Source organism: Acanthaster planci, linkage group LG16 (genome assembly GCF_054643075.1).
Source record: "Acanthaster planci isolate LZ-2023a linkage group LG16, COTS_SCS, whole genome shotgun sequence".
Taxonomy (NCBI): domain Eukaryota; kingdom Metazoa; phylum Echinodermata; class Asteroidea; order Valvatida; family Acanthasteridae; genus Acanthaster; species Acanthaster planci.
Genome location: NC_141792.1, coordinates 7,680,473 through 7,700,560, shown reverse-complemented (window position 1 = coordinate 7,700,560; position 20,088 = coordinate 7,680,473). Strand labels below are relative to the sequence as shown.

The 20,088-nt window shown below is 43.7% G+C and overlaps 2 protein-coding genes across 8 annotated transcripts in view; one reads left to right on the top strand and one right to left on the bottom strand.

Annotated features, from left to right (window-relative positions):
• The first annotated feature begins 931 nt into the window (after nucleotides 1–931).
• Nucleotides 932–19,492, top strand: lsg1 (large 60S subunit nuclear export GTPase 1). Of its 2 annotated transcripts, XM_022248529.2 has the most exons (14): nucleotides 932–1,173; nucleotides 3,493–3,619; nucleotides 4,624–4,741; nucleotides 5,770–5,856; nucleotides 6,519–6,666; nucleotides 7,047–7,217; nucleotides 7,807–8,400; nucleotides 8,958–9,059; nucleotides 10,576–10,719; nucleotides 11,654–11,777; nucleotides 12,155–12,234; nucleotides 12,534–12,683; nucleotides 13,862–14,126; nucleotides 19,093–19,492. In XM_022248529.2, the coding sequence occupies exons 1-13, from the start codon at nucleotides 1,078–1,080 to the stop codon at nucleotides 14,078–14,080; spliced, it is 2,160 nt and encodes a 719-aa protein (XP_022104221.2). In that variant the 5' UTR covers nucleotides 932–1,077; the 3' UTR covers nucleotides 14,081–14,126; nucleotides 19,093–19,492. The 2 variants fall into 2 exon arrangements, with proteins under 2 accessions (XP_022104221.2, XP_022104220.2); XM_022248528.2 differs by lacking the exon at nucleotides 19,093–19,492 and having other exon boundaries at nucleotides 933–1,173; nucleotides 13,862–15,296.
• LOC110986563 (ATP-dependent chromatin remodeler CHD5-like) overlaps nucleotides 14,956–20,088 on the bottom strand; it is a 46,696-nt gene continuing 41,563 nt past the window's right edge. For 4 of the 6 annotated variants that reach the window (XM_022248524.2, XM_022248525.2, XM_022248526.2 and 1 more), the window contains 3 exons: nucleotides 18,606–18,676; nucleotides 17,581–17,640; nucleotides 14,956–16,652 (listed from right to left, as the gene is read on the bottom strand). In XM_022248524.2, coding sequence (XP_022104216.2) covers nucleotides 16,521–16,652; nucleotides 17,581–17,640; nucleotides 18,606–18,676 — 263 coding nt within the window. In that variant the 3' untranslated portion in view covers nucleotides 14,956–16,520. The remainder of the gene's footprint in view (nucleotides 16,653–17,580; nucleotides 17,641–18,605; nucleotides 18,677–20,088) is intronic. The other 2 variants (XM_022248527.2, XM_087147077.1) reach the window with 2 other exon arrangements.

Here is a 20,088-nt window from a genome sequence, read left to right as displayed (position 1 = left end):
AAACTTCGCAGTGTCAGTTCACATAGACCTTCACCTCGTTTGTAAACTTTACACTTCTTAGAACTTAATTGTTTCTCAACTTTGTTAGAAATAATTGTTCTTGTATTTATCTTTCCGCTTTTTCTCAAGAATGATTCAGAATGCCATTTTTCTGATAGAAATGGGATTTTGATGACAATTAATGGAAAGGCATATGATTTCTAATTTTTGAAGAACTGTTTTTTGTGTGCTATCTCTTTTAAAGAGATCAGAATGAGATAGAATTATCTTATTTTTTGTTTTCAGGATTTCTGGAATTTTAGTTTGTTTTGTGTTTGTAGTTTTGTTTTTGTTTTTTAAATTTTCCAAGTGCTCCTATGTGTTTCAATTCAGTTATTTCATTATGCAATTTCTAAATTATGAGTTTGGCATTACTCTCTACATTAAGAATTGTAACCAAGTTGTTTAAAATTGAAGTCAAGCTATGTACCAGTCTAAAATTCATGTTTTAACCAACCATATTTGTGGAAACTTTCAATATCGTATTCAGTCAGTGTTTTAACATTATTTAACCATCTGCTCTAAATATTTTTCATAATTTGTATCATGTATAGTTTGCTATAATGATGTATGGAAATAAAGCATAATTTCATAACATGCCAGCAATTGAATGGTTTGGCATTCATTGTTAGATCAAGTATTATGGCCATCATTCATGCTAAGTCATGCCTGTCGAACTTTTTAAGACTATGAAACATGGATAATAGGCAATGCTTAGTCTTCTTGCTGACTTTATATTTGGCGACACAACTACTTAAAACTCCATGCCTTTAAAGTTAAAAATCCCCGCTTCGAACAAATAAAATAGCGCCCTCATGAGGTGTGACTCAAGCGATTTGGCACTGGTACTAAACGCAAGTGGGCGAGAATGCATACATGTAGTACGCATTTTACGTTGGGAACCAATCTGGGAAGCTTTCATTCATTCATTCACGTGCATCATGATATGTTGTGTTGCACAACCAATATTTGAGTTATAAAACTGAAAGAATTTATTCTTTGTACTCAGTCTTACCTATCCTCCTTGGTCTTACAAAAATGGGAAAGAAAAAGAATCGTAATGTTTTGGGTAAGAGTATAATAAGGGACCGATTCAAGACTTCTAACCAGCATAGAGACGCAGACGCTAGTTGGGTGAGTTTTACTTTTAGCCCCACTCCACTACACTAGTCATGCTAGTGTGGCAAGGACTCTCTCTCAATGGAGCGGTAGTGAGAGTCCGTGCCACACTAGTGGGGCTAGGTGAGTTTTAAATTTGCCATCCCCCCTACCATCTGACCATGCCCACCCAAACATGCCAAATACTGAATTAATGCACAGTGAATAGCCCATGCCATGGCCGGCGGGCCCTGCATGAAATAGGCACTGACTATGTTAGTAGGCTACTACTAGTAGTAGTACTGTTACGCCCCAACTACAGCATACAGTTGGGACAGTATACAACTACAGTTGGGACAGTCCCAACTATAGTTGGCCCAACTGTAGTGCTGCAGTTGGGCTGGCCTGACTATTGTTGACCAATGTCTGTGGAAAATGTCTAAACATTATCCAATTCAATGTGTCTCACACGTGACACAATTCATCTAAAATGTGGCACTTCATCTGTTCATCTAGCCCTATGACCAATGACATGATATTTGTAAACAATATGACTTTGGCACATGCTGGTCACATCATGCATACTGGACCCCTCTGCTGTAGTTGGGCCGGCCCAACTGTAGCACTATAGTTAGGACGGGCCCAACTAGTAGTAGAGAAGAGTGCTACCCTATACTATAGTTTGCTGACCCAACTACAGCTACAGCACACAGGTCCATTGTGCATGTGCCCAGCTAGCCCCACTAGTGTGGCACGGACTCTCACTCCCGATCCATCCTTAGCCACACATCCGTATACGCAATTTCGTGTCGGCGTACTGAACATTTTTGGCGCACCCACTTATCATCGTTGATGCAATTTATTTTGCACACGGACATGATCCTTGACCTTTCTGCTTTCTAAAAACCATTTATTAAATGATTTCACTTAGTGTTATTCAGGTATTTTCCAGTCTTTTTGCCTTTATCCATTCAATCTAACGGGCTCGCTCTCACAGTCGCCATCTTTAAAATAAGGTCATTGAACATTACGTCACTTGACCCCTAATCTTCTCCTTTGGCTGTGGTGCCTCCGAAAAAAGACCGTGTTCCACCGCCAAGATGGCAGTGCCCTTTTTTTCTCTTGGCTGTAGTGCCCTACACGTGCATATCGACTGCTCCCGTTCAGCGAGGTACACGGAAAGCGGCATGGAAAGCGGCATACACGTCCCTTGATTGCTCACATTCGACCGGAACACCGCACCGCGCCACCCAAATGCATGGCATGTATGCATATGCAGGGTGTGTGTGCACTGTGTGTATGTGGGGATATTGTACACTTAGCCTGCCACGCACTGGCAGCCCGGCCCACTCCATGCACACTGCAAGATCGCAAGCGCGATATAGGCAACACCTGCCGGCCTATCCAACGATTTAACATAACAGCGCATGCCCAAGCCAACGTTTTAACGTACCATGCAGTAATGTTAGTCTAGAATTAAGTGCTCATCAACTTGTACGCGTTCACGGTATATTCTCACGTACATTGTTGTAAGCAAAATCACTGGCCTGGCCAGTTTTGTGGTAGGCAAAACGCCGAGGAAAGAACGGCTGCAGTCAAAACAGGCCAAAGCCTTTCAACACTCGGCTGCTGGTTCGGCACTAATCACGGATATGCTCAGGTATGATGCAAATCCTACTTTTTCATAAGCCTGAATGAATACCTGATTTTCATGCAATTTAAAAAAAAAATTGGGATGGCATCAATGCCCGTAATTTTGGTACGCTGATGGCATTAATGCCCTCACGTTTGGCATTAGTGCCCTTTATTTCAGCCAATCCATCAATGCCACATGGCAGTGCCCTAAAACAAAATGAAATTCGAGGCCTGTTTTCATTTTGTGCATTGTTGAACTCAACATACATACATGTACAGAGGCATATTGCGTCTGGCTTCCAGAGTCATGCATACCATGTCATCTTGTGTGGGCATATTTTTAGTTTTACCCTAAGCATTCATCAGCTCTTCAAAAGGTGAGGAAATTGAAGTTTACAACTGAATTTAGCTACCCAAGGGCAATTCAAGAGCCAGTGGGTTCTGGTCAACTCGTACATGTACGTGTACCAAATCATTCCTGGGCCAGCACTGCAGTAGTCTACCTCTGTATCCTGGGTCCCACAACCATATACATGTATGTAGGAAAGACGTACATGTATTGAAGACCCATCTTTTCAGGAAAGCAGCTGCTATGGGAACCAGTCTACAGGCCTTGTATGGCTTCCTCACCCGCAGTTACCCCAAAGTTTCTTTTTTGGTGAAATTCTGGTGACCAACTTTTCTGAAGCCAGTGTGTGTTACTGTGGTGTGAATTTGCAGCTCCACACAAGCGAGCTCAACGATGGCTACGACTGGGGCCGTCTCAACCTCAACTCAGTCACGGAGCAAAGCCACCTGGACGACTTCCTCCTGACGGCTGAGCTGGCAGGGACCGAGTTCACAGCAGGTGAGAGCCTCCCTGAACTGCCTTCCCATCCGTTGTCTGCAGTGGCGAAAATACGCGCCAGAAATTGAGGGGATGACTTGGGAAGCTATGGAAATCTGAAAAGGATGTGGGGAAGGTGCTGACACCATATGACACGATGTGGGCGCAATGTTGGAGAAGCAGGTGTTCGTACATCTGTAATATGTATTACTTTCCCGTATAATCTTACATCACAGCAGTGTATTTATGGCTTTTTTATTCTCCCTTTTGAGTCATATGCAGCAAGGTATGAGACAGAGAGAACCCCCCCTGCTTTGTGTTGGTCATTGTCTCGCAGGAATCTGGGGAATTCCTTTCAGACATCTTGGGGGGATGTGTTAAGTAACAATAGTCTGGAATGTGTAGAGGGATTGGACATGTTGGGGGGGTACCCCTCGGTCTCATTTCTTGCTGGGTATATTTTGAGTACTGTTGAACACACTTTGGTTGTTGGGAAGTTTGAAAACTTCTTCACAATCCGCCTGATTTTTTTTTTTCACGCTAGGAAAAAGTGGGAGAGGAGAAGATGATTTAATAAGCTGTCCCTCCCCTCAAAAAGTAAGGGGGGCATATACTCTTGAAGGCACCTTCGTTATCCAACTTTGGTTGGGGGAACACGGAAGAAATGTATTTCATCCGTTTTCCACTCCTATTCAGGGGATACTAGAGCCTAGGGATTAATACAGTAAAAAGATAATCGATGATTCGCGGTGTCGTGTTGCTGGTAGCCTAGGGATTGTTGAGCAAGTCTTTGTGGGAAACAGTAGTTGATCAAATGTCAGTGGGATATAGGGGAAGTTCAGAGACCCAAAACTCTGAAGAAATGGCCAATATCCTTTTCTGTGAACTGCCTATATACAAGGCACTAGCTCTAGTTTGAGACGTGTGTACAAGCTGTGTTTTGTAAATGAGTCCGAAAACTGTAGGCATAGAATGTGTGTGAACCCAAAGATCATACAGAGTGCATTTTTTCTTTCCCATTTCAGAGAGGCAGAACATCCGTGTGGTTGACCCCAACGACTCGGGCCTTCCATCAGCTGAGGAGACCAAAGCCATACTGGAGGCACAAGAACTCAACAAAGACCTCCTGTGCATTCCCAGACGGTGAGCGGGCCAAAACACACCCTGGTGGTGTCAAATCTTTGGTGGGGGGAGGGGGGAAGTTGGACAGGATGGTTGACTGGAAGCCTCCATGCTTCCGTAACACCTCGACTCTCCATAAAGCTGAGCCAAATTGAATAATTTAGGATTTGAATATTCACCTTCCATTCAACTGAATATTTAGATATTCATTTTTATTCAATACCTACATTTCACGGAACTATTCACGGTACCGATTGAATAGAACTCCATGTGAATGTACATGTAACACCAGTTATCTGACATGAAAAAGATTGAGAGTTAAGCATTTGTGGAGACAGAAGTCAGCTCCCTTGTGAAAAATTCCCTAGTTGCGGTCAAAGTCTGACAAAATAAGCTGTGTATATCAGAATAAAATGATGCACTTGTAACAAAAATCCTGAACAAAATTCCAGCACAAGAATGAAAGCTCGAGACTCGAGATGTTAATCTTTATCCAGCTATTTTTAGCTGTACTAGGATGATGCAAGAGTGACGTCACAGGCGACGTGCGTAAGAAATCAAGATGAAGAATAGGTCTAAACAAACAGTGCCGAGGACGACAATGATAACAAGGAACTCGGAATAAAAAGAAAAGACTGGTTGTGATGGTCTAGAGAAGTTGTGAGCCTGAAGGAGGCCTTATCCCTCTGATGACTGGTAGGGTGACTTCCTGAAAACTAGTTGTGGAAAGTGACAGCATCGTGGTAACCTTGGGATGTAATAGTGCAAGGAAAAACAAGTCTCAACTGTATGTTTTTTTGAAAAAAGGGCCTCACATATTGATTCCTTATAGAATATTTTCCCAAAGGTCTTTTGGGAAAGATTCTGCTATGACCGAAATGTCTGTTCCCTCTCAATTTTTAGATTTGTGTATTTTAGGTCCCTGTAGCCAGAAAACAGTGTTTTTTTTGGCTAGCTTGTTTGAAAATGTGGACTTTCAGGTTGGTGCCAAAAGTGCTCCGACCCGGCGATTAACTTTCTCAAGAAATTTCTGTGGTTTTCCTCATCAGGCCCAAATGGGATGCCGGCACCACCAAAGAACAACTTGCCCAGAGGGAGCGAGAATCGTTCCTGGAATGGCGCCGTCAACTGGCATTGTAAGTACTACTCCTGATTAACGGCACATCCAGGATTTGTCGTGGGGGGAGGGGGCTCGGACCAGAATTCAGCCCAAAATAGCTCATGATGCTCAAGCACCCCTCCCCCCATGTTGCACCACAGGAGACTGCCATCTATGGCTGTGATCAGAGAAAACAGTTCTAGATGTTTGTGCATTTTAGATCTTCGTTTTTTTCTTTAGAAAGACCAAAACACCTCGGGGGAGGGGGGGATAGTCACCTGAGCCCCAGTCTCCCGTTGGGCACTCCCCCCTCTCATCGCACGTAGCGCCACTCTTTGTGGAATCAGTCTCTGTGTGGAGACGTGCACGCCATGTGACCTTACTCTGCCAACCCCACTGTATCTGGGTACCCTGCATGGCTGTAGTGTGCTGCAACAACTATGATGCACACGAGTGTCAGAGAGTGAAATGGTGAACAAAGCTTGGAAGGTAGGGGTTAAATGCCGGGGATGACATTTACAAAGAATCGCAGCGTGCAAATGGTTGGAGGAATTTTGTAAAACCCGGGAAGGGACCGTGCTGTTTTAGGCACATATTATTCACACACGTCCACGACTCGCCAATTCACGTCAAAAAATATGCAACAAATTCAAAGATCTGTATTTGTATGTAAGGCCCGAAATTGGTCGTGCACTGCAGGTTGCAAGAGAAGGAACACGTGGTCATGACGCCGTTTGAGCGCAATCTGGAATTCTGGCGTCAGCTCTGGCGAGTCATCGAGCGCAGTGACATCATCGTCCAGATAGTGGACGCTCGCAACCCTCTCCTATTCCGCTGCGAAGATTTGGTCAGTGAAGGGTTTTTTAAAACTTGCAAAAGACGTTGACTTCTATTCTCGAAACGACTGTAGCCCGATAGATAAAAAGTGTAGTTTGCTGTATTCAAGGTGGCAGGTTGGATCATAATATGAGTCTTGGACTGTTGAATTTGAAAGGTGCATTATCGATTTAATGCAAATACTTAAATGCACAATACTTAAAGTTCTTTGGGATGTATTTCCAATGGGACTTTATTCGTACATTTTGCTTTGTGTTATTTACATGACCATAACGGACATTTTGAACCTATTTTCCGAAATGCCCATATTCTTCAGTTTCAAAACTATGCGTGAAAACCGATGAAAAACAACAGTTCTGAATGTTTACTTAAATCAACTTTTGCTGGTAGGAGAAGTATGTGAAAGAGGTGGGCAGCACTAAGGAGAACATGGTCTTGATCAGCAAGGCTGACCTACTAACTCCACAGCAGAGGCAGCAGTGGGCTGACTATTTCTCCCAACAGGGGCTGAAGGTCGCCTTCTGGTCAGCAGTCCTTGAAACGGAGAGGATCAAACTAGAGGTGGGTGAAATTGTTTGAGTAGTCGGGATACTAGACTCCAAGCTAAATTCATTATCTAACTAGTAAAGACCCCCCCTGCCCCGAAAAAAGAAGCAAAAGTCCAAAAGCTTGGATTTTTGTTGTTGTTGACACTTTGGCTATTCTGACTTTTTAAAGAAAATTAATCAAACTAACCTCTAACCTGATGGTGAAAGTTTTGCAAGCCTCAATTTCATCTCTGTATCAGCTTCAGGCTTAAGTTAACCTCAACACCGCTCTGTTCTTGCTTCACAAATATACGAGGCTGAAACTTTGAAGAATTTTCTCATGGGTTTCAGCAGTAATGATTGAAATTAATTGTGCTTGAGATTGTTTGAGCACAATGCTAAGACAGTCTGGTATAAGAGGGAGGTCGAGAACCAGTCTAGTGGTTGGGGGCTCTTGCATCACTGGTGAACGTGCCTTATCACCTGGTACACGTGGGAAATTGTGGCATACCACTGAAGCGCCCTCCACTGGCGGCAAATAGTCTGTGTTTTTCACTACTGAGTGGGGTACCTGAACACAGACCTTTCAAAAGTTACAGCCCTTCGAAATTTTCCTTTGGCAGGCTGCTGAGGAGAACCAGGATGATGGAGACGAAGATGAAGAAGAGCGATCCTCAGAGTCTGACCAGGACACCGCAGACGAAGAGGACGGCGATGATGATGTTTCCTTCCAACCTCCGAGGCTGGGACCTGATCCTGATGTATCACAACTATCAACCCACCCTGATACTCCCTTGAACAGAGAAGCTCCTCCAACTTCCTCTGTGACAACCACTGAATCGGCTGACGTTGGTGAAAGAACTGGTCATCACCACGAGACCCAGAACACAAGCAATTCAGAAACGAACAGTGCAGACTGTCCACAAACAGATCAAAACCTGCACGAATTGGTGGACTCTGTCTCGTCCAGAGCTGTACGATTTGCCAGTCACGACACGGGAGACAATGCGGAAGTGAGCACAGAAAGTGCCAACAGAAGACAGGAGAGTGATGCAGAAAATGGGTGTGGGCCGGAAGGCGAGGAGGGGCGGGAGAGAAAGGGGCGGGGCCAAGTGGTTAACGACAGCAAGCTCCTGACAGGGGAGGAGCTCGTTCAGTTTTTTTACCACCTTCACTCAGGACCCAAAGTTCAGGAGGGAGTCACAACTGTCGGCATGGTGAGAAAAAGTTTCAGTTTAAGCTTTCTCTACTCGTGTCAAAATTTTTCTTCCCCCTTTTTTTTTGTCGGCAGACATTTATCTGCGATTCCTAGGTCTTAGTTGCTATATGAAGATCGGAGTGAACAACCAAACCAGATGACGATTAATTGATAAGTAACAATGTATGAGCTAATAGGCCACTAGAGGGGGCAAAACCCTGAAAGCAAAGCTTTGGTCCGGCATGCCATTACCAGAAACAAACAAGACAATACAAAAGAGACAACAAAATACTAACAGGAAAACATTTCACATGTACAGATCTCCTTTATAACTATATTCACAACCAATGTCACTGAAGGTGTGCAGTTTCGTTCTGGGCATTTTTATTTTTTTGGGGGGGGAGTTATTTTTATGGTCGAAATAATAGATTTGACGTTTGGAGTGTTTTGGGGATTCCAATTTTTGTATTTTGTGCATTTTTTCCCCTGTAATACTCCAATCACATTTTACAGCTAAGGTCAGCAATAAATTTGTCCACCAACCTGTAATGGTTAGGCTTTCTTCCTTCTTGGCAGGTTGGTTATCCCAACGTCGGTAAGAGCTCCACTATTAATGCTCTTCTGCAGCAGAAAAAAGTTCCCGTGTCGGCAACCCCGGGAAGAACAAAACACTTCCAGGTAAAATAAGGGGATTGAAGATTCGGGAAAAATCTAGTGTTTCCACTTTTTGGAAACATCTTTGTGCCCACATCTTGTTCCTTGGTACTCTTTGAGCCAGCAATAAGCCTTTTACGAGTTAAATTGAATGAAATTTGATACACTGAGTTCTCTAAATTCATGTGAACGTAACAAATTGAATTCTCCATACTAAAGACACTGTTGTTATGCCATGTGATTCAGGGCAAACTTTTGCTTAGTCATATAAGAGACGCCATGCACCAAACAGTATTTTCAGTGGATAAGAAGGGCACAAAGGAACCAGTCCATTCCAGAGATGGTGGTCACTATGTGGATCACAAGGAATAACAACAGTGTCTTTAGTCTGGGGAATTCAAATTATTATGCTTGCGTGCAATCAGATAACTCAGTGTACCAGATTTTATTCAAATTTAACTTGTAAAAGGCTTATTAAGTTTGACCCTCACAATCATAAGTTACACAGTCAGGCTAGTGGTTTTCTTTCTTTCCTATTTGGAATGGAGTGTGCCATGTGTTTGCATGTTTGCCCTAGTCCTGTGACTCTTGTTTTGTCTGAGCCAATGTTCGGGTCATGACCCCTTAAGACCATCACAAGATCTCAAGTTTGAATTAAGTCCTATGCTATTCAAATGAATTGCAACTGAAGCATACCTTTGCCATTGTTCAACCTGTTACTTGTGACTGATCTTTTGACCGGTTTTGTGTCTAGCCTTGTGACTGGTCCTGTTTCTGGCCTTTTATCTGGCCTTATCGGTAACCTTGTGTCTTGTCTTGTGACTGGTCTTGTGACTGGTCTTGGGTCTGGTCTTTTGGCCAGTCTTGTCACCAGTCTTGTGACTGGTCTTTTGAGTGGCCTTGAGTCTGGTCTTGTGACTGGTCTCGTGACCAGTCTTGTGCCTGGTCTTGTGTTTGGTCCTCAGTCTGCTCTTGTTTCTTGTCTTGTGTCTTGCCTTGGATCTGGTCTTGTGACCAGGCCTGGTGACCGGTCTTTGGTCAAGTCTCGTGTTTTGTCTTGTGAGTGGTCTTTAGATGGACTCAACCACAACACTGGTCTTAGCTGACTGTAAGGTCAACCACTCTCTTTATGAACAAAAATCTTTCTGGATACTCTGAAAGGTTAGAAATTAATTGGTACAACCTGGGGTTTGAAGTGTGGTAGCATACATTGTAACTATGGGAGGGGATGTGCCCTTCTCATTGGAATTCTTCGTCCCCATATGAAATTTTGACGTGCGCAAAAACTACAATGTACAGACTACATTTAATTTGATTTCAGTACCCCCTTGAAAATAAATGTGTGTACCCCGGGGTACCCCCCCCGAATTCCACCATAGTTATTTACACCTCTGATCAAGCTGTCATACATGTTCAAAGCAAAAAAGGGCCTTGCTCCGCCTTCCTCAATCCTACAAAATCCTCACAAACCATCAGCTTGATTCGGAAAGACCTGATCAACCTTAACAGGCTCTTCGTGTACTTTTTCTCTCTCACGCAGACGTTGTACGTGGAGCCCACCATGTGTCTGTGCGACTGCCCGGGTCTGGTCATGCCCTCCATGGTGTCTTCCAAGGCCGAGATGATCGTCAGTGGCATCCTCTGCATCGACCATCTCAGGGACAGCATTCCTCCCGTCTCACTGATATCCTTTCTTACCCCCTCCCCAATCCCGGCCTTCCGAAAATTGGTTTCCCCTTCGAGAGTTTTGCATGTGCGAGAGTGTCTATACGGGGCATGTTTTTTGGGGATGCACCACCGCGTTGCAGATCTTGAGAATCTGCAAAGGTTGAAGAAACCTAACATTATATGCCAGGTCTTACCTTGAGGAAAGCAAATACGAATTAGGTTCTTGTGGTGTCAGATCAAGTATTTGTGCTTCGAATTTGCGCGAGCTGGGCACACTTCATCTCAAGCGAACTGTACAAGTGTTTTTGTGACGTCCAATTGGCTTTACGTTTGCATTTGCCTAAAGCATCCACCGGCCTGAACTTGGACTGTGTCCCCAAACCCTTTTGAATGGCACTTGTTGGAGAATTGATAATTGTGAATGCATTCTTATCTGCCAGTCTCCAGATGCAGTAGATACACATTGCCAAAGAGGGATTGGTAATAACACAATCAATTAATCAATTGTGAAGGAAAATACGTGCAAAATAACCATGGCATCAGGCAACTTACATACATAGACATAGAGGACATTTAGAGACTGAGTCAGTTCGAGGACACTCTTTCCTGACTAACGCACAGTCCTCGGACACATCCTACACTTGTGTCTTTTGACCTTTGTTGTTTTATTAAAACATTTTTGTTGCGTCATTTGCGGTCTCTAGGTCTTGGCCTTGATCACAAACCCCCAGGTCTCAGATCAAGTTCTGATGACTGTTTTTCGGTCTGGGTCCCACATTTTCAGATCTTTTCTACAGAATTCTGAAAAGAACAAGGTGGTTCCTTACGAGAACCAGAGACGTAATCTCAACATTCTTAACAGTGAGCATTGCCAAGTAACTATTTCCTGTGCAATCTTATCAGGATTTCCTTGGCATTCTCGGTAGTGTTCCTCCTTGACCTTACCACACGTGTGTGAACGCATCCCTCGGCACATCCTGAACAACATCTACGGCATCAACATCATCAAGCCACGAGGGGGGGAAGACGCCAACAGGACACCCACGGCCCGGGAGTTCCTCAATGCCTATGCCTGTAAGCTCCCCGTAATCATGTCATTTTGACTGCTTGGCTGCAATCATGCATTTGCATAGGGAAGCCACTTCCTGGCGGCGACATTCGCTTCGATGGCCCGTGGAAGTCGAAGTACAATAGATGTGTCTTCTACAGCCGAGTTCAGAAAAAAATAAGCAGGCGGGAGCAAAAATCAGCCAGAGATCATCTTTGGAAGCCCAGAGTTTGTAGCTGGCTGCTTTGATCAGTTTTTCATCCGTCTTTCACTGGTACCAGTTTTCAGGTGCAGATATCAATGAATTTCCAAGAGGAATTGAAGCAGAGGAATTTTCCAGATGATGCAATAATTTTGTTCTTTAATAGATTGAGTGGAAATGTTATATTTGCATTTTTAACAGATATGCGGGGCTTCATGACCAACCACGGTATTCCAGACTGCCCTAGGGCAGCGAGGGTCATCCTAAAAGACTATGTCAAGGTAAAAAAAATTCATACAACTCCATAACTTTGAGAAAGATTTTAACCAAAAAAAAATCATTCATTTTCAAAATATTAGCTCAAATTTCTAGAACAGTGGAAGAGAGTGCTTTATGCACTACTACCCTTGACGGGTGGGCCTAGGATAATTTTTGGACCTGTCTCAACACCTTGGGTAGCGTGTGTGAAGCGAGGTTTCCATACGCTGCTATAAAACAGCAGCTGCTGTGTGATGCTGATCTTTCTTGGTTGATGATGATTGACGTATGTTAATCAATTGGGATTTTTCGCCCCTCGCAGGGCAAACTGCTGTACTGCCACCCGCCGCCAGGGATGGACGCCGTCGAATTTCAGGACTTTGATCGCATGGACACCAGCCGTGGCGGCGGTGACGCTACAAAGACGCAGCGGGAGGCCTCGGGACCGGTCATCACGGAGGAAGGAACCAAAGTGAGTCGAGAAACAGCAAGAAGAGATTTCCTGTGAAAATCTTGCGTAAAGTAACGACATCAGAACAGTTTTACGGCGTTCAGTGTCTAACAGAAAGTGCGTACAGTGTCTAACAGAAAGTGCCGTTCAGAGGTGCCAATGTGTTATTATCCCTGCTTATTGGGCTCACAACATCTGAACATGCTTGAAACCATCTCAACTCTGTGGGGAGTTCACTACATGTAGCCTGATGCACCCGCACAGTAACCATATCTGCCCCCATGGGTCCCTTTTTACTCCGGGATGGGGAGAGGCGATAGGGTAAGGGGCTGAAGTATTGCTGAACCCGAGTATGGCGATTAGGACAGACTCACCCTGCCCAAGCCGCATACGTCTTGAGGAAATAAGATCATACATGGCCAAGTGCTTCACAGGAAATAGAGATCAAAGTTGTGCTGTCAAGCTGACGTGAGACAACTTTCATTTTAATCCAACGAGTTGGTGGCTCACTGTGTCCATGCTTTGGGGCAATTTATTTAATTTTTTAGGGGGCAGGATTTTGGTTTTGAAGTCATTGGTTAGGGACATGATTCCTTGGCTTTGTGGGAGTATGGGGAAATTCTTCCACTGGCAAATACTCCATCATTGCTTCAAATTACTTGGGAAATGCTTTCACTGGATTGGCTAATTTTTACAAGGTATCACCAGGGTATTAGCTTGTGGTAGCTGCTACCAGAGGTAAGTCTGGATGTCAGCTCTGATTCCAATTTTGCAGTGCACCTGTGCAGTCATTGTCAGTCTCTGGCAATTCTAGCCCGAGCATTTTTGTAGAATCTAATTGTCACTGGCATTTTGACTTTAGTTACAACTCTCCTGCCATTCAGTGTCAGTGACATCTGGCGCAGTAATTTTCACATCAGTGGTTCCCTCTGCACTAAGGAATGGAATTTGCTGTTGATAACCAGTGATGCAGCCACATGCCTAGCTTCTGGTTCCAAACGGCAGACTAAATAGTCCGACCATTTTGGCAACATTGGTAAAATTAAAGTGAACTCGAGATGTCACTCGAGCTAGCCCTAGTTTTCTGACCCTAACCCTTTCTTTCATTAAAATTGTGATGGTTCGGCATTCAGTAAAAGTCCCCGTTCATTTTGTTTTGGGCCCTGGAGTTCACATTTGTTGTCCTTTTCTTTGACCAGCTGAAGAAACAACCAACATCCTGCAAGCTGGACGAGACCTTCTTTGCCCCGAAGACGGTGGCGTCCCACGTCAAGGGGCCCATCGGTCCCCGGGGAGGTACGAGTGGGATCAAAGGGCAAGGGTCAGCGCAGGGGTTGGCAGACAAGCCCTGGAAGAAACATGGCAACCGCAACAAGCGGGAGAAGCTACGGAGGGTGTACGGTCACCATGACGACTGAAAGAACACAGAGGGCTCTGGGTGCAGGCCCCAAAACAGGCATCAAAGTGTGTATGCCTTTAAATATTCTGCTTTTGCGAGCAGTTTACAAGCATGCAACTTGGACTTGGACAAAAAACTAGGAAGTTCCAATCTTGACTTCGTTGAGATTGTATCCTTGCATGGTGCTACCGCAAGCTTTCCACCTTAGTTGTCTGTCACCATGATTAGCTTGAAATCCCAAGACTGTGTTTTTCAATTTTCAATGGCGCGAGTGTAAATTGAAAAACAAGGAAATCAGCTGATCCAAGGAAAAGTTGCATGCCTGATTTTTTTAGGCGAGTGGACGAGACGGTTTGTGAAAAAAAATAGGTTGGAAGCCTCAAATAGGACTACCTGTTTATATTTGTGAGGAAGTTGAGCACTGTAAAAGCAGGTTGGCCAACACCAAAAATAGTCTGAAATGAACGTATAATTTGATATGTAAGAAAAGAAATAATTTTCCTATCACTGTAAATTAACTTAGGGAGCATCTCATAATGTGGAACGTTCCCATTGGAATGCCATGTTCTCATTCCGAAATGGTCGGCTGTTCCGTTGGAAATAGCCGCATACCTTTGTGAGAAGGCCCAAGTATGGTGTCTGATTTCTATCAGTATTGCCTAGAATTAATATTAAGTGTAAGTGACTTGCTGGATAAATATGCTACATTACCTACATATCTCAGGTGAGCTAAATTTATCAAGTCTTGATCTGATCTTGATATATAAGAAATGGATGCTCGTACAGTGGGGAGAGCGGAGAGGCTCGAGCGTGACTCTTGGATACTTGGCGAACGGAATACAAGAACAAAAACAGCGGATTTGATAAAACAGACACGGGTTGGACTCCACGGAATAACAAGACCCATTTCTCTTCATCTCTTCCTCTTATTTTGCTGGCATCAACACACACATACACAGGACCAGAGCGTGCAAGACAAAGCAGTTTGTACAAAGCGGTCTTAACATAACGATTGTGTGCCTTTGTTTGGGTAAGACAGTGTTCCTTGAAAATATAACAAAACTTTACAGAACAAAAGATGTTACTTAAGAAAACAGAACTACTCAGATGTAAGGAGTCATTTTATGTAAGTCTGCCCGCCTCATGAGTTGAAGTGTCAACACGGCGATACTGTGAACGCATTACAAAATATACATTACTCTGAAAGAAAGAAAATAAATTTCCAAATACCATAAGTTAGTTGTCATTATGAATACCATCAGTGAATCATTCGTCAATTTTTCAAGGATTGTTCTTTCTACTGGTACAAAAATAAACAAAACTGATTTGTCTTTGATTAACAAGAAGTAGCAGTGTTTTACACTGATTTGTTCAGAAAAAAGTTCATGCACATTTTTTTGAAAGTACGTCATGACTTGTGTGATCCAAAAGCGCATGCAGGAGAGTGTACTTTTAAAATCTACGAGTTTGGTTAAACTTCATGCTCCACACCACAACTTAACTAACGATGTCTGTTTTCAGGTGTTCACTTCACGTTTCTTCAAAGTAACAAAATTACTGTAACCCTTCTCCTTGTTGCAGCATTGACAACTCTCATTATATATACAGACAGGTGTTGGTAATTATGTACACAGAAATTATGTCCAAGTTGAGGGGTTGCATTTTTAAGTCTAGTGGAGTTTCCTTCTGGGTTACTGAAATAAGCTGACGGGTGGTTTAGGAGGTCTACTGTTCCTTGTGGCGTCACTGGCCAGATCCGGCCAGCTGGCCACTTTCAGCCTTTGAGGCCACCTGTGAAGAAATAAGCTTTATGGGCTTGGCTGTTAAAAGTGGCTGGCTGTCCACAGTGGCCAACTGGCCAACTTTGGCACATTCCATTGGCCAGACTGAAAAAAACGGCCAATATATCCTCTACAGCTGCTTCAGATTAGTTTCTTTCAGCGATCACATTTTACAGTTCTAATTCCACTGAACTTCTACAACAATACACCATGGTGCTGTTTCCTTCTGCTTTCAAAAAGGGATCTACGTGCGACACTACACAGTACAAGCGAGACGCAGCACAGACTCTTTGCTAACTAATGGAACCTGACTCGGGTTTCTCTTCAGTTTTTCTCTAGCTGGTTATTAGCGGGTGTGAGTTTTCAAAGGGGAAACCCCTGGGTCACAGAAATGGGAGTGCAGTTGGAAACTTTTAAGTCAGAAGTCCTATCTTATCTCATAATTTCTTATTAAAGGAAACAACTTCACCCTGCAAATAAGATGGATGTTGTAAGTCAAATACATGTATATCAACTTCTTCATAAAGCCGTTAATCAATCAGTGTGAGTGATGGAGCAAGACTGTCGGCCAGCCCTAGTTTAAGCGCTCCGTGACCAACTGGTGAATTTTTCAGTCCACTCAGTGCGACGAGGCAGGCCTCTTTAAAGGACGGGGTACATTATCACGGACGGGGGATGCTAATCTTTGGCAGGCTTAGCCGAGGTGGAGGGCGCAGCGGATGCCACCATACTGCGGGCAGCAATCGCTGTCCTCAGCTGCTGAAGGTTGGCCAGGGAGGTAGCTGCATGCTGACTCAGCTTTCTCTGATCCTGGGGAAAAAGAAAACCGTTGCGACAGATGCCAAAACGATCTCACTACAGGTATTAGACTTTACGTCCATAATCACTTCTTCTGGTGGAATATTAAACGACACACTGAGAAACTGTGAGGTCAAATTATTTGACAGATTCTACACTGGTCAATTCTCAAGCCACTTGCCAACTGGAATTGAGAAGCGCATCAATCTCTGAATCAGATGTTCATCAAAGTTTGAGCAGTGTATGATTCCATATCGCTGTTGTTGATTATATGCCTTTAGATAAAAAAAGTACACCCTCGATTGGGGCCAGTGTTGTCACTTGTGGGCAACATCATGAAATTTATCTTGCTGAAGATGTCCCGAATAAGCTGGCCTGAAAATAAATGGAATGCACTTTGCGCGGTGCCAAAACTGGTGGGACTTAGCATTTTTCGGGGGGGGGGGAGAGGGAACCACTTTCTTTCGAGGGGGAGAATATCCGAGGGGGGGAGGCAAAGCACTCCTCAGCTGAACAAAAAAAATTGAAAGCGGGACGGGGAAATTTTGAGGTCTTTCCCAAGCAAATTGGTGATTTCCATCCCCTGTACGTCTATTTTTAAAAATTTCTTTTGCCCGTTTTCCTCATTCCTTTTTATCTTTCCAATTTTTAGGGGAAGTTTACAATGGTCACTATTAAACCCACACACATTCAGCTGTCTAAGCTGTCTAAATTCCAGAGCATGACTTTGCAAAAAGCATTTTCATGAAAGACTCTCACAATGAATATTACAGGTGAGATTTCAGAAGTCATTCTGTAAGCATGTTTGATGAACAACTTGCCTTTAAAGCACGGTGTTGAATTTACACACACTAGACCCCGTCCCTTCCCTCCCAACAACTGATCACTTTTTATTTCCTTGGCTGGGTTCTTTTAAAAGAAAAATGAGTAGACGACTCACATCTGATCTGCCTCCCATCTTGACCCTTGACTTGTGATGATGACGATGATGATGATGGCCCTGATTGGACATGCAAAAAAGCACATGGCATTTGCAAATTTAATTAAAAAAAGGAAAGAAAAAGAAGCGTGAAAACCTGAAACGTGGCTCTATAGAGGCTTTTCAGTCACGTGATGTTTGACAGTCAGCGGTTGAATTTACGCCGACATGCGCGGAACGCACACACCACAGACATTGTATGCTTCCTGAAATGCATTCTCTTTGTCATGTTAACGCAACGTGAAAAACCTCTGCACTCCACCACTGCAAGCAAAATGGGTCTTGATCAGACAGTGCAATTTCTGAGATCAGAAACAGGAGGGGGAAAAAAAATTATCCCTTTTTTTGCAAAACTTCATGATCTTAGGTGGCCATTTTACACATCTCCACCAGCCCAGAGCCTTGGGCAAAGCTCAGGCAGGACTTGTTCACCGAGTAAATAGCCAACCAAGTGTTCTACACTGCCGACTGGCTCTCCGTTGCTTTTCCGTTTGTACTATCTGTCTGTTCATCGAGTTCATGATCTTGGGCCCAGTCCCTCAACTTCCAATGCGAACACTACAGCAGGATGACCTCTTTTGGCTTCAATTTTGATCGAGGTTTCATGTACCAGCAATAGAATGCCACTGACGATGTGAAAGTGTTCTGGGGATGTGTGACGTTTGGTGTGACAGTGGACAAAACTACATGCTTGAGAAAAAAATGACATAAACGTGACAAATGGATGTAAACATCTCCGTCTACAGAGAAACAGAACAGTGTTCATGCACTACGGATGTGCCTATGGACACTCACTGTGTAACTAATTGTGCCTACCTTAAAGCCGAACATCATTTGGGTATTTAAAGTATTCACTGATTTCCCCCAAAGGAGGGATATCCCCCAAAGTGTCAATTTTCATGTCCACTTTTTGTGAGACTCCCAATGGAGGATACCCTGAAAAATACAGCGGGAGTATACCCCAAATCGGGTATGGGTGAACTTACTTTGTGTTTTTCTCGGAGTGATTTTTGAGGGGCGTCAGGTAGCAAACCCATTATGTCCCTGCTCACCACAACTGGACAACAAAAGGGAGGGGAGGGTTTGGGGGAGAAGGGAAAAAGGATGGGCCAAAACAAAAAACGGGGTATTATTTCAAATGTCACTGCACTCTTGACCAAGTGGTAATCGGTACAATTGCAATGTTTCGAACAATGCCATCAAAAGCACGAGTTCAGGTGAAGATGACATCAATACTCCAAAATTATTTACGATACTGTCAAAACCAAGAAATTAGAAACAGCAGAGATTGAAAGTACTCTTTGTCCATTAGCAAGTGGAGTTTTGGTTTCTCTTCACAGCTCAAGTTCTGACCAAGAAGCAAGGAAAATTGATTTGTTTTTTGCTAAACGGATCACAGTCTAAAACTTAAGGAACTTTACCACTTTTCAATTGACAGTGCAACAACATTTCTTTTCCTTTTGCAAAGTTCAGAATCAACATGGAAACAAGGCAGGTGACAGACTTTGATGTCAAACCAAAAGATTACGAGAGGGAATGGCAGAACGTCATCAGACTTTTGGACCAGGAAATGAAATGACAAAACGACATAAACATGTAAGTCTCTGCACTGTTACATCACAGTGAATATATACAGGGAAAACAGCATGGGGAAAGATGCAGAATCAAGTGATAATGTACATGTAAGTCACAAACGACGGGCAAGACTGCGAGCTGGAAATGGAACAGTGACTGTGAAATCATGCATGCAGCCTAGGTGGGGTTCGAACCACATTCACAGACTTTGTGGGCAAGTGTTGGGAATCCTAGGTCATCTGCACAAACACCCCAACTATTTAGCAAAAGTGTACTGAGATCAAAAAGGGGGGGGGGCTGGAAAAGATAATTGGTCCAAAAATGTATTCAGTGGGATTTGAACTTCCGTCACTGCACTGACAGGCAAGCTGAGCTACCACTCAGTCCATCACCATCACATGGGCTGGGAGGGATCTGAATCCAACCTAGAGCACCAGAAGGAAGCCAATTCTTGCGCAAGTAATAAAAAAGTGAGTGGGGCTGAAATTCCAGGCTGACTGTTGACAAGATTCCAGACCTGAATCACTACTCTGTACCAGCTCCCTGCTTCTCAAGGGTGTGAACTTGTGGCAAATAAAAACGGTCCAGCTTGGACTGAATTCAGACTATAGGGCAGGCTCAAGTGAGAATCGCACCTTAAATAATGACAGCGGCAAAATAATGCACCATAACTTTAACCTTCAACCCAACTCCTATTCTACCTCTCTCAACATGGACAAAAAAACCCAAACACAGTCCGGTGAGGGCTATGGTCCGGACTATGTCGCATCTAATGGGAGATTGAGCCACAAATGTAGTTTTGGAAAGTCAGCCAAGTACCACTGCATGAACCCAGCCTTGCTTATTTCCAAATTTTGTTAATCTGGGGAGAACAATTGTTGGACATGATCCAGG

Bases quoted from the DNA above. Each gene is read 5' to 3' on its own strand.
- lsg1 (XM_022248529.2), top strand. From the start codon at position 1,078: ATGGGAAAGAAAAAGAATCGTAATGTTTTGGGTAAGAGTATAATAAGG. The intron at 1,174-3,492 runs GTGAGTTTTACT...GTGAATTTGCAG, and splicing joins GAGACGCAGACGCTAGTTGG to CTCCACACAAGCGAGCTCAA. The intron at 9,060-10,575 runs GTAAAATAAGGG...TCTCTCACGCAG, and splicing joins GAAGAACAAAACACTTCCAG to ACGTTGTACGTGGAGCCCAC.